The sequence below is a fragment of the Melospiza melodia genome, chromosome 5 (genome assembly GCF_035770615.1).
Source record: "Melospiza melodia melodia isolate bMelMel2 chromosome 5, bMelMel2.pri, whole genome shotgun sequence".
NCBI classification, from domain to species: Eukaryota; Metazoa; Chordata; class Aves; order Passeriformes; family Passerellidae; genus Melospiza; species Melospiza melodia.
The window spans coordinates 25,400,043-25,417,328 of NC_086198.1; the positions used below are offsets into that span (position 1 = coordinate 25,400,043).

Genomic DNA, 17,286 nt, shown 5'->3' on the forward strand with positions numbered 1-17,286 from the left:
TCTTCAGAGAATTAATGATGAGCTCAACAGTTAAATCCTATTGAGATATGCTCATTGCTATAGAGACATCTGCTACTCCAGGAATATATATTTGTGTTTTATGGATCACCACATTTGGTTGCACCCAATACATCAAAATAATCTAGGCAGGACCATAAGATGGTAAAAAAAAAAATTTCTTCTAAATATTGGGGTTTGGTGGTTTTGTTTGTTTGTTTGTTTTTGTTTGTTTATTTTTCCTTTTTTCTTTTTACAGTTCTACAATTCTAAATGTGCTCTGTGTTTTAAATGACCACTTTTCAAAAAAATAAATGATATTCCTTTTAAGAAACAGCAAGCTACAATGTTATTACTTTCAGGCCTTTGTTTAAAATGTGTTTTTTTTTTTTTTCCCAGAATGTGTCAACAGGGATTACTAATTTTGAGCACCTATAAAAATGATGGGTTGAACTGATCCTTGACACAACAAGTAACTCCCCAAGCCCAGCAAATAGTCAGCTATAGGATGAGTATGAAGATTCTAGTTAGGCTTAATTGCCTATAATCATTGAGAATCAATAGTAAAAGAATGGTGTTTGCCCTTGATTGCCAGTGGGTAGAACCAATAATTGTAATGCTGTGTTAATTTAAGACTACTTTCTTGTTCACCTGCTTGAATTAATGGGAACTTTTAGCAGTTTCTCTGCCTGCCTTTCTGAAACTTGTTTTTCATTTATGACAAATTTAAAATCAGTAGGCCAGAGAATGAGAGCAGTGATCACAGCATGGGAGATGCAACAGAAGCAAAGAGTCTGAAGCTTACCTAAACTAAAGTAAAGGACAGCAAAAACTACTGCAGCAAATTGAGCCTCATCCTCTAAAACAGAATGTTACTGATCTTAACTATGTGCCAGTGTGACTCAGTTATGAAACACAGTCCTGCCTGCCCAGAGTGATTGCAAATCTCCTGGCTGACCCTGCACTACTGCCTCCACATGGGTGATGTGACAGACACACAGACAAGGCTGAACCCTGTCCCCACCCTGATGCTGCTCCCCATCACAAACCCCCAGCTCAAGAGCCCTCTCAGCTGCTTCTCTGAATTGCTCTCCTGAATCTCCCCTTCCTACATCAAACCCCATCACAAAGATTCTGTTATCTTGTGTCTGGAGCTTTGACTTTTAAAAAGAGATTTTTTTACTAAATCTTGAAACTCTCCTTCTCCTTTCAGCATCTGAAATCAGTCAGAGGGTAAGGGGGGAGCACTTGGTGCAGTGACAAGTAAACACAACTTGGTGCTAAGTCCTGCCAGACTCCTCCTGGCAGCTTTGCAATGTGCTTGTGCCAAACAGATGTTGAAAGCTGGCAGTCACGGATGTACTTTGTGGTGCAGCTCATGGCAGAGAGAAAAAGCTCCACTGAACAAAGCAGCTCATTCCAGGCTCTTCCCCTGACCTGCTCAGACCACATTACCTGCACCTCTGTCCCCTACAGCACCATAGTCTAGATTTAGTCTGTTAGGTTTAAATAGAAAAGGCCATCCCTTACAGTGTCTGCAGAGTGCCAAACACAGTGGGCTCACATTTTGGAACAAATCCATACAACTGCTATCAGGACAAAATTCTAATAAGCCCTTGGCTGTGAGGTATCCCACTATGAGTGCTCTTGCACTCCTGGATTAAATATTTTTGCACACACACAAACACACACCTGCTCTTGGGATCATGCAGAGTCTAAACGGAGCACAGGAGTCACAGTGTCACTTGGAACAAAAGGGAATTTGATGTTCCCCTGGTAGAGAACACTTAAGTCTGTTGTTACTTTTGGAGACTGTCCCGCTATGAATGGATAAAATTTCAAAATGTTTCCCCCTGTAAAAGGGGGGAAAAGGGAACCTAATTGCCAGATATTCCTGTAGGAAAACCTTTCTCTTTCAATCTTCTTCCAAAGAGTGATTAGAAGAACAGCCTGATGGGGAGCCAAATACTAGTTCTGTAAAAGGTGGTCTGAAGTTAGTGTTGCTTCCTTAAGCCACAGGTGTTTATTCATTACAATTCTACAGCAGTGCCAATAGACACCATAAAGCCAAATAACCCAACAGTTATAAATCTTTCTCCCTGAAGCAATGATAGGCACTTGAGATACGATTTGCCAGTCCTTGTAAATGTGTAGGACTACAGCACTTCCATTTTATTCTGGGTTTCAGTGCAGTGGTCAGTGACAGGTGATCAAATCTAGATCTCTCATCACTCTAATGTAATTTTACTTCTTCCATTTGTGTGTGGCTTAAGAATGTTCCCCAACAAAAACCAATGCAGACTGTACTCAGCCAAAGTGAGACCTTAAAACTGAGGGTGGCTCATGTCATCTCCATGATTCTGCCTTCTCTCCCTGCCCCTCCTTTCAGCTCTCTGTGCCTAGCAGGGGTGACAATGGTGAGATGAAATGGCTTCTTCTTTGTCTCTGTCACAGTAGGGCAATTTGTCCAGTCTGCCCACCACAGGCTATTTTTGCTGGTGCCTACACAGGGAGGAGAACCACACAGTAACCAAAAAAGAGCTCGAAGCACCATGCAGGCTGGTCCTGCTCTTCCATCCTCCACCAAATTTCAAGCAATGATAGCCTCCCTTCCAGATGACTCTGCAAGCCACCAGGATTCAAAGCTGTGTTTGTTTCTGTCACGCCTGGTTGGCTTTTAACTGGTGTACCACTTAATTGCAAAAAAGCACTGGCAGAAAGCAAGCTGCCTTCAGTTTCTTGGCTTTGTTTCTCAGTGTTATTTAGATTCCAAATAGGCATTTGATGGCACAGCCAAAAATATAAAGAGGAGATAACTGTAATTTTGAACACCTTCCATGAAGCATTCCTGACTGGGTTAATGTTCTGCACAGAAACCTATCTCTCATTTCCTAGATGGATTTTACTCCTTTGCTAAAGAGACTGCAGAAGAATCTCTTATGTGTCATTGAAATCCTGAAAATGAAGCCAAAAGTAATTTGAAGGATGAATAAGGGTTGTGGATAGGGGTATTCTTTCTCTCACAACTTTCCTCATATAATTTTCTACTCTGCCACAGCTATTTTATTTTTCATTTCCAGTTTTTTCTAACAGAATACACCGGGCCTCTTCTCATATATCTGCTCTTCTACATTCGCCTCTCAACTATTTATGATCAAGTGGAAAGCAGGAAGAACTTCCGCCACCCAGTGGTTCAGTAAGTGACATTTGTGGGGATTATTTTATCTTCCTGGATCATGAGAAACCAAAGGGATGGAGATGGCAAATCCAGAGCTGAGGATGTTACAGGGAGTATGAGGCTGCCTGCATCATGTCAGATTCAGTTTTAACCAATACCTGTAGGTCATTTTAGCAGCACTTATAAGCTTGACCAAAAAGGGGATCCCAGCAATGGATCACCATGGAGATGCAGTGTTTTCCTCAAATACTTTGACATCACATCAGAAAGTGAAATAATAATCACAGTGGGTAGTAACCCAAAGTCATGCTTGACAGAGAAGACAAGACTTCAGGTGCCCCACTCCCATTCCTGCTCTTGAGACGAGCAGCATCAGCATCCAGCACAGAAGATAACTACCCCCACACCAGCTCCCACCTAGGCACAGGAAGGAGGAAATTCCACAAGTGTGCTCATCATGAGTCAGGTCAAGCAACTCAGAAGAAGCATCTCCACAGGACGGAGGTAGAATGCACCAGGCAGCCTGGGAACTTTCACACTTAAAGGAACTTTCCTTCAGTGGAATTGTCCCCATTCTGGGTGATTAGTGCCTGGCAGAAGGGTGACAAGTGATCAAGGAAAGCCTGTCACCTGCATAAGCTGGACCACTCATAGGAGGGTACACAGGCACTGGGAGGCTCAAGGACTGTACAGCTTTCCCACACACTTTTTCCACACTGTGACTGCAGAATCAGGGGAACTGGTACACAGCAGAGAAATACAGTGACTAATAATGCCATTTACAGATGGAGGAACAGGCACTTGGAGAGACATTAAGGGAGTTAGTGGAGCTGGGAATGAGAACACAGAATAATTGAATTCAAATCCAGAGCTGCAAGATACTTGTCTTCCTTCTCTTGTGCATATGCTTAAAAGGAGAGAGTTTCTGGCAGCACAGAAGAGCCTGCAATGGCTTTGCCTTCTTTTAGGTGGGCAAGGGTTGTGCAGAATCCTGCCAGTGACCACTCCTTAATGGGTTCATCTGAGGTCCCCATCCTAAGCCAAATTAATTTAAAAATTTCCAGCAAAGCTGGAAATTTGCTCCAGGCTTTGGATAAGTCATTAATTGTTCAAAATTCTCTTAGCTCAACTCTCTCTGGTTTAATTACTTTGAAATTGTTTAATCTTTGACTTTAGCTACCATACACAATGCATAATAAAATTATTTGAGAATTCACATGCTGAAAAACACTTTTCATTTATGTCTTGTAATTGGTTTGCAGCAAGAAGGGCTATGGTAGTACAGTAAATGTAACCAAGATAAAATGCCATCAGGAATCACTCCTGACATTTGTTTCTGAAACTCAATCACTAGGAGCTGCAGCTCATTCTCAGAAGCAAATCAGCAATGCCTGTTATTGTTTCATAATCTTCCTCAAAAGAGAATCAATATAATAATTTCTACCACAATTGCCTCATTTCTTTATAACAGGCAACAAAAAAGCCATCAGAACGGATTAACTCGCAACAAAATCTCATTTTGCGTCCACAAGGAAATGAAACACAAACTACCTCCATGCAGCTACTTGAGTTGGCAAAGGACAAGGAAACCATTCAGAAGACATTCAGAATGTTTTTAAATGTCAGACACATCCTACAGGAGCATTAAGGTGGCCTTAAAACGTGGGAGACATCTTTTGGAAAGGCGCGTCAGACGCCTGGCTGTACACGCAGCTGTCCTGTCTAAATGTCTTGACAGGACTATGTATCACATTCAGAGCTCCAGGAGCTCTTTTTATTTCAAAGCTAGTAAAAATAAGTTGCATCCCTGCAAAATGCAAGCAACTTTGTCTAACAATGAAAATTATTCCATTAATCTTTGGTTCCAGATGCTTCAATTAAGACAATATCTTAAATCCCACAATTTTAATGTGACTGCAGTTTTGGAGTATTAGTTCTTATTCCTTTCATGACATTAACTGTGAAGTAATAAAAACAATCTTTCACTTACCTTAATTTCGTTTTTTTCTCTCTCTCTTGCAGCTTGGCCTGCTTCTGTCACTGTTTACACTATATCAGGCATCTTCTGGAGACATTATTTGTTCACAAGTTTTCGGAAGGGCACACTCCTCTGAAAAATATGATAAAGGTGACAATATTTTTATCATCTTGTGTAAGAGAGAAAGAATATCCTCATATCAAAGCAGTCCTTGGAAGAAGACAGGGAAATAAAAATTAATTTATTTTGTAGCTCCAGGAATTATGTTTAGTTAAAATACAGACAACAGGATGGATTTCAGGACCATGTGCCCAAGGACATAAATTGAAATCAATGTCCATTTTTGCTCCTGCATGTAAATGTCCACTTTGACTCATTCACCCAAGGGGCTGATTGTCAAGTCCAGGTTATTTTTCAGACTCAGTACTATTTTATGGTGATAGCTGCTGCTGCAACATCTAGCAGTGTTGACAGAAATCATACACTGCTTCCTTGGTGCCGTATAAATACAGAGCAAGAAACAGCCTGGTGCTAGGGAGTGAAAATCAAATTACAAGTAGGAAAAAACCATTCTCCTTCTAAAGATGGAGGCCTCAGGCAGGAAGATACTGAGCTGGCCAGGTCTTCTCTCATCCAAAGCCTCCTGAATTTCAACAGTGTGTCATTACTCACAGGTCTTCTTCTTTTATTTTACACACTCTGTCTTGGCCATTTTGTATTACCCCTCCATCCCATTCAGTGTGATGTAAAGACCCTCCCTTTAAACATTTAGGATTCTGGTGAAGGAGATTTACACATGGCTATGATACAGGGCTTCACTTTTTCTTGTTTTGTCTGGTTTAGTGTTCTGTTTGTCTTGCTCTATCTTGCTTGGAAATGCCAAATTTCAGATACAGTAACAGCTCAGCTGTGTTAACCAGCCCTACATTTTTAATAGCACTGCTCATAGAAATGTGATCTTCAGCAGTAAAATCAAAAAAGGAGAAGACAAGTGCCAATTCCTACCACAGGAATAAAACAACAAAATAATAAAAATATCTACACTATATCCCAAGTTTATTTTTTACTGGCTTCACAGCAACTTAGAAAAATATATATTCTAAGGCTCACAAGCAACTGCAAAGCCTTTCAATGGTCTCAGGTTTTGCACTTGGCAGAATTTATACTTTGAAAGTTACAGTTTGCACTTCCTTATTGCCCTTTCAAAAAAATTATCTGTCTGTTCCAGGGCTGTGCCTTTTACTGGGGATTCACATCCTGGATTGCATACTACATCAACCACCCACGGTACACGCCGCCATGTAGGTATGGGCAGGACACAAAACTGACAAACTCGCTCTGGAAAAGTCTTTGCTGTGTAACCTGAAGTTCTCCAAAATCAAGAAATGGGTCCCACATTAAATCATATGGCTGATCCAGCCAGAAATTAGTCTTTGCTCCCTGTCAGGAGGAAGATTGTTGTGTTGGAAGCAACTCTGCTTTGTGCCACTGAATGTTCATGCCTGTTCAGCAATGGTCAGTCGCTGACCAGTTTATGAACACAACATTTTGGACAAGCAGAGAAAACACAAAGATCAATATATTTTGCTTATCTTCACAACAATCGTACTAAAGAAGTCAGGAGAGAAATAGAGCTGGTGAGCTGGTTGCATTTTCTTGGAGGAGATATTTATTTGCTAAAGATACACCCTTTTCATGAAAATTAAGCTTTTTTTTTTTTCCTCTGAGAAACCAGTAAAAATCCATTACATACTGCTGATAACACAAAGATTTTTTTTTTTAATTTTTGGATTTCATCCATCATTTTGTTCCCTCTCATCGTATTTTATTTTTGCACTGCTGTTTCTTCATGATTTTTTTCTGCTTTCTCTGTGCACTTTTGCTTCTTTTGAGAATAATTGGCACAGGTTTTATATTCTGCTACCTTACTTTCCTTGTTATACCTTAGTCTTTCTTTTCCTCTGTATCTCAGATTTATACATGAACTTTGGGAAAAAAGCCTTTGCTTTGCCATTTTTATTTACACTTAGTTAAATTGCTAAATTTTTTTCAATCAAAAATTTCCCCTAGATGACACTTGCTTTTCTTTCAAACTAGCACCAACAAAATACAAAAGTTGTATTTCAAAATTATATGATTCATTGAATGACAGTTGGATTTGGTGTGGCTTTGATAACAATGCTGCAAACAATGCAGAAACATCCCTAGACACAGTTTTTAGCAGCCTGGGCTATCAAATCAATAAGTGCAGCTTCTTTATAGGGGAAGCTCTTTGTTCAAGACACAAAAGAGGAAGCATCCAGAAGAAATATTTCTAATTTCCTGCCACTGCTTTAAAATGCCTTTGGCACCACAGAGGGGTCCTGTGCCAGCCAGGAAAAAGGAGTTCTCAAAAGTAAAGGCTTGATGAGACATAGCCAAGGCAAGTGAGGTAGGTACACATGGTTTGTGACCCCTAGCCATGACCAAGGTTTGCTTGGGAATTGTAAACCTTTGGACATGAACATGGTAGAGCCCTACACTGGTTTGGGGACAACCAGGAAAAGGAGGGGGCAGCCAGATGGCAGGTAAAATTTACAAATATTAAATGTATTTCCTGCATGACTGTGAAGCAGGTAGTGGCTGTGTAGTAAAGCTTCACCATTGCCTCACTATTAAAGTAAAAAGAAGGTAATGGGTAGGTTATGCATTGAGTTTTCTGCTCCTGGAAGTAGAAGGGTCTATGGATAAGGCTGCAATTCTGAGCCTGATTTTGACACTGACCTTCATTCCACTCCCCTCCTTGCCTTTTCAAGGGATTCACCACCACCAGCTGCTTTGACAAAACACTGGGATAGATGAAGCTGGCAAATACTAAAAAAAGTTGGGTGAAAACTGCCTTGAGATCAGTGGTGAAAAACTGGCATTTCTAGAGTGCTGTTACTGGTTGTATTGTCTTCATATTGTGTGTGATAATATCCAATCTTTCTGCAGAGCCTGTCAGGAAAGAAGCATTTCTGCTCCTCAGCACTAGATTAATTTCATCCATAGCAAACCATGTGCATACCGTAAAATGCAATTTATAATTTCATTCTGTTTTCTAGCATTTGGCCACAAACAAGTTTCTTATGCTGCTCTTGCTTTTCTGGTATGTACAAAAATGAAGTTTTGTTTATGATGATGGAATAGGATTAACTCACAATTTAACAAAATGCAGTAATGCATAAGTCCATGTCCACAGCCTTGTGTACTTAACTGGATTTAGTACTAATCTATTATTGCTTCTCAGTCAGGAGGTGTCCTACTAATATTTATGTACACAGAGTTTAAACTGAAGTACTGTATTTGAGAGCTGTGAGAACATCATCAGCATGATTACTACTGGTACTTGTGTTAGAACACTAATATTTAGAACTGAACCTTAGAACTGAACCTTTAGACTGAACCTTGTCATTTTTAAAACACTGAAGAATTATGTATCAAGCAGACTTTTGCAATAGTTCAGTGTACCCTGAATACATCAGGCTATTACATCAACAGCTATTAAAAATGACAGAAATAAACCTTGCCAGATTGGGATAAACCAAGGGAAAATGTAGCTGATGAAGGATGGCTGAGACTACCCAATCTGCTGTTTGAACATAACTTTACAGTGAGCCAGAACTTGGTAAGAAGTTCTCATGGAAATGTGTATCCTCTCTGTCCTCTGGAACTACTGAGCCAGAGTCAAAGCATCCTTTTTGAAAATCAGATACAAATCAGTTTCCAGAAATATGACAGGGTGATGGGACAATCTAGGCTCCTTCAGGCAAACATATTCAGAAAAACATCCGTAAACTCTTTAGCAATATTTAAAAGCTTTTGTAAATTGGGACCCTTAAAGGTCACAGTTTTGGCAGTGCTTGTCTCTGGGTCTGTCCATGCAGTTCTCAGCTTTTCTTGCTCTTACAAGATACAGCAAAGACAAGAAAAATACCTCTGTGAAGAAGTTCACACACTCCATGATGGTCTAGACCAAAAGCAATAGCCCAGCACTGCAGAGACAGGAGGCTGTGGCACTGGCAGCCAGCAGTACACCCAGACCCTGCTGTGGGCACCCTTCCCAGGCTCAGGGGGTGTTTGAACCCAAGCAAACAGCTTGCCTGGATATTCAGTGCTGCCAGCAAAACTAGTCCTTATCAAAGTCTCTGCTTAGAGAAAGCCTCCTGTTCCTTTGCAACATCCTTCCCTGCACCAGTGGAACGTGTCCTGCAAGGAAAATGCTGCCATCAAGCAAAGGGATGAGTCCTGTTGGGGGTGTTTGCTATAAAATATGTCAATCCCCTTAAGATCTGCATCAGCACCTAGTCTAGGCTCTGCATTCTTACAGCTCTTTTGAGAGCTCCCTACCCATGGAAACTCAAGACCTGTCCCTTTGAGATCTCATGTTGGCAGATTCCCAAAGAATTTAAAACATCAACACACGAAATAAAATAATTTGAGCTGTTTTCACAGGTTTCCAAAACATATGAATAAAATAATTGGAAGATTTCTTTTCTTTTTGACTCTCTTTTAATTCTTGTCTTTATTACACATCCTGATTTAAGTGGATACATCTGCAGCTGCTGTAAACAACAGTACTGAGTAATATGAAGAATTTCTGCAGGTCCTCCTGGAAGAGTCTCATGTTTAGAGAAATTAAGCTTTGCAGGGATTGTTTTCCTCATAGGGTACACTTGGAATATAAAGAGGGGAAACAGTGTGTAGGCTTCAATATTTTATAATTGTCAATAGCTTCAGCTTTTTCTCTGCTGTTTCCCGCTGCCCCATATTTTAAATATGATAAACTGAGGACTAGCTTAAGTTTAGCATGTAGAACATTTACAGTCACATGTCTAAAGTGGGACACAAGAGTTAATCACAGCAGAATGCAGCTGCAGAGTCAAAGGTAAGCCAATAAAAATCCCTGCAGAAATGCCTTTAGCTTGTTTCACTTAGAATTAGTAGCGGTTAATTATAGTGTGTGAACATCTCTTGCTCTACAATACTATAGGCATCTCATTAGCTATAGAGTTTTACAAAACCACTTCTAACCAAAAAAACCTATTTCTTTAAAATAATACCAATCAGAAAAAACAAATCACGTTCCCAGCTCATAATTGGAAGTATGTAAATTAAAATTATGTCCACTGCTATGCTTAGAGTTATAGCTTCTGATATGGTATTTTATAATGGAATTTCATTTTCTGGCTATTTAGTGTTTTACATCTGGTATTTATAGTAGAGGATTGTCAGTTAGATGGAATTAAAAGAATTTAAAAGGACAGCAGGACTTGAACTGTAACTACCTATCCATGCAGAATAACAGCTAATAACAATCTATTTATGAATCTATTTATCTTCCAAACAAACTCCACAAAAATCTCTGCCAAAATGGAGAAAATTCTTCAACAATTCTTCTATCTACAATGTTCTTTCAGGTAATAGCACATTTCAATATAAAATGAAATTACATATTTCTTTCAATTAGCTTCAAAAGAAATTTGTTATGGATGACTTTCAGAATTGACTTAAAAATGACAGTTGAAGTTATTCCTTTTTTGTATTAATTTTGTAACTTCACACTTTTAACAACTCTAGGTTTTAACATTTTCCTTTTCATTTTAATTTCTTCAACATTTTTGACCCTTGCAAGATATAGAATTATAAATTATATAAGAAAATGCAAATTTTAACACTGCATTTTTTCAATTTGAGAGGCCAAATCATCCTTCAAACCCAGAAATTAATAAAAAAAGTTCAATTCGGCCTGAGCTTGAACTGCATACACCGTTTTAGTTTTCTTCACAGAGTAGGAGAAAAAATTGAAAACCATAAAATTATATAGTTGTGATGACAGGTTATCTTCTTCAGGAATTTAAACTGATTTTCCTACCAGTTCCCATTTTAAATATGGGCAAATATTGATTTTCATTTTTCAGCAGTCGTAAGTGATGAAGTACTGAAGGGCTGAAGCAAATCTGAAATCAGCCTGTGCTACAGGCTGTATCACCAAATGGAGAGAAATGGTACCTCCACCAAAGGTTTGAAATACCTGAATGTTAGAGACCAGCTTTGAGAAGTTGGTTATGGCTGGAAACGGCGTAACCAGAGAGTTCCAGAACCAGGAATAGGACTGGCTCCCGTCCTTTGTCAATCCCTGACTACTGTGCATTCAACCAGTCTGCCTTTTAGAGATTACTGCTTTTTTAAATCACCCTTTTTTCCCTTCCTGTTCTGCTGAACACCTTTGAAAGCGTGTGTAGGAAGAGGGGTAGGGACATTAACCAGTGACATCTTTACAAAACCAGAGGTCAGCTTTTCACCTGCTTCTGTGCAACTTGGATTAAATCCAGAAAAAAAAATCAAAAAGAGCATCTTGATGGATTCCTTAGAACCAGGGAATCTCCCCAGGGCCAAACCTGTTGCACATGCTGGGCATGGGAACCCCACTGAAGGCCTGGCTGCACAGAGCTCTGAGGAGATGTTCCAGGGGCTTTCACTCAATGTTTTCCACAATGTTCACTGGACACTCGTGTGTGTGACAGAAATCACAGGCTGTTTTCTGGAATACATGTTTCCTGGGTACAGAGACTGAGTTGTAACGGGGAGGGTTCTGGTTATGCACTGCACACAGTTGCCACAGCCTTTTAGGCGTATGACTGAAAATATGTTTTTAATGTCTTGCAGATGTGTGAAGCTGGAAATCACTTTATCAACGTAGCTTTAGCTCACCAAACCAATTCAGGTCTGTCTTTGTTTCCTGTTCCTTAACCTATCCATCTTCTGCTGCTGTACAGTAATTTATGTGCCCTATATCCGTTGAATAAAGAAACATGCAGTAGTAACCATGCCATTGGTCTAACACCTTCAAAAATTTGTGACAAGAAAACATTAGTAGCACTGCTGTTGTTTCAAAACATATAGCAAATTTATCTTAATTAGACACAAGTGCAATTTAAATATGGATTTAAGCGCTGAAGTTCTTTAAAGCATGCTGGTGACTGACATCAATGCATTTAATTTTAAATAAGTCTCAAAAACTTCTAAACTATATTGCAGAGTTTTTAGAAAAATTCTCAGGCAAAGATGTACATGCATATATTCAAACACAGAGACAGACTCATGAATACTTACACAGTGTATATATATGCTCTTAACAGGTTGGGGTTTCTGCATTTTTGTGTCATGAGAATTAAGGTTATGCAATATATACCGGAAAGTAAAATTTGTTTTCAGACACTAATAGTGTAATTTCCCCACTAGAACACCCTATTAAAGAAAATACCACAGTATGATCAACTTCACACACAGAAGTCAATTTCCTTTCTGGAATGTTTTCATGCACTGTGGTTAGGAAACTGCTTATGTTATTTCTTGCAAGGGGCTTAATTCAGCTTAAAAGCAGAAAGAGCCAAAAAATTGATTTAAGTTCTTTCTCACTGGGATAAATACAGCTTTTGCTACCTCAAAAGATTTCACTGAAACTTTTCTAACAGGTTGTACCCTGAGAGCATTGGCCCAGGGGATTGCTGCTACATAGGCAGGCTGTGATAAGGCTCAGCTCCCCTCTCCCTGGACTGAAACTGGTTCTGATTTTCCCCACCCTTTTTTTTTTTCGCCTTTCACAAGGAAATAGAACCTGTTTTCCAAGTCCAACCTACAACCCCTTCACGTGGCTCTTCCTGCTGGTATCCTGTCCCAACTACACATATGAGGTACATGACTTTCTTCTGCTTATGTGCAAAGGGTAGGTGGGTACTGTTTCAGCTTTTGTCTGCAGAAAATCTGCAACACCTCCTCACAGTTTCCTCTGCACATCCATCCTTGTTCTTCCTATGTCAGAGTCTCCTTGCTCCCACAAACATTTCTCCACCAGACCCTCTGCTTCCCTCACATCCCTACCACATGGACTTTTCTCTATATTCCCCTCCACTACACTCTCCCCAGGGATCTAAAATTTACCACCCATCCCTTCACCCCATCCAGCACACTGGGGGGTTAATTTCTTACTATTTTTCCTCTCTCATTTCCATACAAGTACCACACTCTTTTTCCATGGGGAGCTTTTGAAAACTTGCCATTTTGCTTTGCATAAAATATAGAACTAACCGTGCCTTTTTCTTTGCAACAGGCTGGGTCTTGGATTAGTTTCACGGTGATGACACAAACTCTGCCAGGTAAGTTTGAAACAGAACGAAGACAGCATTTAAAGTGTCTGTGGAAGAGAATTCTAGAAATCTAAGATTTGCCAAAAAAAGTTTATAGTATATGAAATATTGCCATCAAATTTGCCATATGAGATAAATCTCCAAGATGCTTGTAAGAGCAGTCTGCTTAGTGGAATCTGAGACTCTTCCTCAGTACTTTGCTGCATTCTTAGAAGACCTAAACACTCACACAAAAATATGGTCCCTGGAACTGAGCTATCCAAAACATTCAGTTTTTAAATTATTTTTCCATTTCAAAACAGAAACCTATAAAAACTACTTGTAAGAAGTAGCCCCATACAGCTTACAAATGGAAAAGAACGAATTTCAAAAGTGGGTTAAACTGCATCATGCAAAGAATAAATTGAAATTTTGTTTGAAAAGATGAAATGTTCTTGTGTTTTAGGCTTTAGTATGAAAATTATCTGAAACTCTGGGGACAATGTAGGGCTGTCCCTACAGTGGCAGGAGCAGAAACATATGCAGCACACTCATCCTTGCTGTAATTGTCCCAGGCATAGCTTAACTGGACACCAAATGGATGTTTCTGATTAACCACCTCCGCATTAATCAAAGGATAATGAATTTGCAAAATGCAAATGCAGTAAAATGATCTCCTATTTGGTGCCTATTTGTTGGATCTGGCAGCTACTGCCTACTTGCTTTAGGGCCAAGCTCTCCCTCTACACAGCAGGGAGTTAGAGCACAGCTCCCTGTCATGGTTGGGAGACAGAGGTAGAAACAAAGAGGTGTTGGAGTTCAAAAGTAAACTAGAAATATGGTCGAGGGAGGTCATGGGTATGGACAGCACCATGGCCAAGGATGCCTTGTGATATATGGATTTATGGTGAAGACAGAGGTGGTACAGGGTGTGTCTAACAAATGTGAAGGTCATCTGTGCTAAATCTGAGGGGGAGGCTGAGCCTTGGGCTGATATATCAGCAACTGCTAGGCTGAGAGGAACTGCTGTGTTGTCTGCCCACAAAAGAGACTGCAAATATTTCTATAAACCCTACTGTATCTCCAGAAAGAGGCACTGAAATAACAAATGTGATCCTTTTCTTCGAATCTTTTTCCCTGCTAGTTGGTGTCTTTGCTTTCCTGATGGTCATCCAGATGTCTCTGTGGGCCCAGAAGAAACACAAGCTGTATCTGAAGAGATTTTATCCAGAAGTGAGAAGAAAAGCAGCTATGATCCCCATCATCTTCTGAGATTGCCACCAGAGTTAGAGCCTAAGTGAACACTTCAAGAGCCAACTCAGAGTAAATGAGCCATTTCATTCAGGAACTAAGTGGAACAGAGGAAAAACTATTGGATATCTTTTTCAGGAAATTAACAGTTCAAGATGAAGAGGTTTTAATTAAATGCAAAAATTTAGCTCTTGAATTCTTGGTTCCTGCTAAAAGATATGATTTAATTAGATTTTCTGTAATGGAGCTAATTGAAAAGGGACAAGAAAATTGCTTATATTGAATGGTAGATATTTAGCTGGTGTAAATGGGCACAGATGCTGCTAAAATTATTGAACAAGACTCATCTGCCACATTCAGGTATGGTAATTTTAAGGTTCAGTGTTAGATGTTGTGGAGAGTCTTTGGATTTTTTCATCATAAGATGTTTCACTGCCTTATTTTTATTAAACTGCACAGAAAAAGCACATTCTGCCTCAGCTCCTCTAAGGCATCACATCAAAGGATGACCACTATGCTTTGAACACTGTTTAGTCTAGCTTCACTAAGTTTTTTTTTTTTTTAATCAAATCTCATAACAAATTGTTTAATACAAATTGGCTTAAATTGCTCACTGCAAAGAGGACTGTCTTTCTTTTCTTTTTAGGCAGGCAGATCAGCCCCACAATCCCACAAGGGGACCGCTTATGACACCTTCCCATCTTGTAACTAATTTGGGGCATAACCTTGGGTACATCACTGAGGATCACTTCCCTTTCTCACACTGAACAGTCTGGAAATAGCAGAGAACCTTCTGCACTAACAAGTGTGTTCAGATCCCCTTGTTCAGTGCCTGACTGCATCCAGACACCATTCACCTTTACTTGAATGAAGCAGTGTGGAATCCTTGGGCACAAGGTGAAACAGAGTGTGGCTCATTGTCAAACAGGAAAGAGATGTCAAATGCATTTCAGTCCATATCTGAACTGCCTCAGGTGGACACTGCTGACAGACTTCAGCTCCCCTTTGCCTTGGCCAGGCTCTATCTGCTACGTTGCTTTCCAGGACATTATTTTTTAAGGGATTCTCTGGGCTTGTTGTTCAAGCCCTGGAAATACTGAATAGCTTTCTTTGCAAATCAGTGGCACCCATGTCATGCAGGAGCTCAATTTCAGTAAGGCAGAGTAAAAGAACCAGAACTGTTTCAGCAGGTGTCAGGATATGAAGAGTTAGGGCATTGAGTCCAGCTTTCATTCTACTCTGTTGCACCTTTTGGTGCCCTTAGACTGGTGAAAAAAATCTTGCCTAAAGAATTTTATAATCATTAGAGAAACACTGGAGTATACCAGCAAGGCAGGCAGTTTGTCTCCTAAAGGTGCTGTTATCTTTGCTCCAGCTCAAGTGCTCTAACAAAGTTAATTTACCTGGTAAATTTGGTTCACATCCCTCTTCTAATGTCTAACTTGCTGCACTTATCCTATTAGCCGCTGTAACTCAGTTTCATCTTTGTAATGTAAATACATCACTTTCCATATTTTTTAACTTGCAACCTGTGAAATAAAATTTTTATTCCTCTCAATGGAAAACCCTAATCAAAGTGAATATCCAGTTCTCCGACCCAGACTGCTAATAAAGATCTATTTTTGAAAAATTATTTTCTGTACTGTTAATTCAAATACTTAACCACAATATTTTTAAAAGTCTTTTTTTCCCAGAAAATGTTAGATGTGTGAATAAAGGTGGTTGTCTTTTTTTTTTTTAATCCAGCTACTGAAATTCTTTTCCCTTTGTGTTTATTAAATTAATAAAATAATTCTTATTTTAGCAATCTTAAAGTTAACGTAGTCCATACAGGAGAGTAACTTATTAAAATCAATTAGATATCTTTTATTCTTTTGATTGCCATGGCTGCAGCTTTAAGTCTGCTCAAGGCATGTTTCCAGTGGGATTCCAATTGCTAGGAACACAGTTCCTATTCAATAGTTAGCTTAGGTGGAAGAAATACTTCTGGAATTGTTAACTACCTGCTTATTAGCTGGTTATTCAGTGCATGGGGTGAGGGGAAAAGTTTTGGCTCCTGAAGTAAAGTAAAAAGTAAAGTACAGGGCGAGAGCAAACACTAGGTAAGAACAAATGAAGATACATTGCAGAAGGCTGTCTCAGATAAACATGATAGATATTTTGAGTTCCACCAGTGGGGTGTTGATGAGCTAAAACTGCTCTGAACAGTGCTAAATGGCCTCACAAATAGCAATAAATCTAACTTCCTGCACCTTTACCTTCCTACACATCCTCCTCTGATTTTCAAGGCAAGTTCCATGCAATTAGAAAATGTAAGTTAACTTCCTGGAACGGGGACAGGGTGCATATTCTGCTTCAAAAAAAAAAAGTTTATAAAAATCACCAGTCTTGGTTTTGATAAATGTATCAGAGGCCTTGCTTATAGAGCACAAAAAACCCCAAACAAAAAACCAAAAAAAACACCCCAAAGCCCCACACAGATAAAATAAAAGTATTCCTATATAGAAATATCAACAGTGATTTCAGCCCACAAGCACCATGCACATTTTCAACCAAAACAGTTGTCTTCACACAAATATTTTAATGAGGAAGTTTCTCATAATTGCGCTGGTTACCTGGAGAAAAATGCCTCATTAAGCTCTGTATATCCAGGTCTTTCTCCTGTGAGGGGCTGATGAGGGAGTAAGTGGTCAACTGCAAATTCCTTCATCTGTGTTTTCTCTTAAGTGCAGACC

The 17,286-nt window shown here is 39.5% G+C and overlaps 1 protein-coding gene across 2 annotated transcripts in view; it reads left to right on the plus strand.

Annotated features, from left to right (window-relative positions):
- Positions 1–16,184, plus strand: part of TECRL (trans-2,3-enoyl-CoA reductase like) — a 58,775-nt gene extending 42,591 nt beyond the window's left edge. For both annotated transcript variants that reach the window (XM_063156640.1, XM_063156639.1), the window contains exons 5-12: positions 3,078–3,193; positions 5,198–5,303; positions 6,382–6,454; positions 8,237–8,280; positions 11,841–11,898; positions 12,783–12,868; positions 13,285–13,330; positions 14,445–16,184. In XM_063156640.1, the coding sequence (XP_063012710.1) occupies positions 3,078–3,193; positions 5,198–5,303; positions 6,382–6,454; positions 8,237–8,280; positions 11,841–11,898; positions 12,783–12,868; positions 13,285–13,330; positions 14,445–14,572 (657 nt within the window). In that variant the 3' untranslated portion in view covers positions 14,573–16,184. The remainder of the gene's footprint in view (positions 1–3,077; positions 3,194–5,197; positions 5,304–6,381; positions 6,455–8,236; positions 8,281–11,840; positions 11,899–12,782; positions 12,869–13,284; positions 13,331–14,444) is intronic.
- The last annotated feature ends 1,102 nt before the right edge of the window (positions 16,185–17,286 follow it).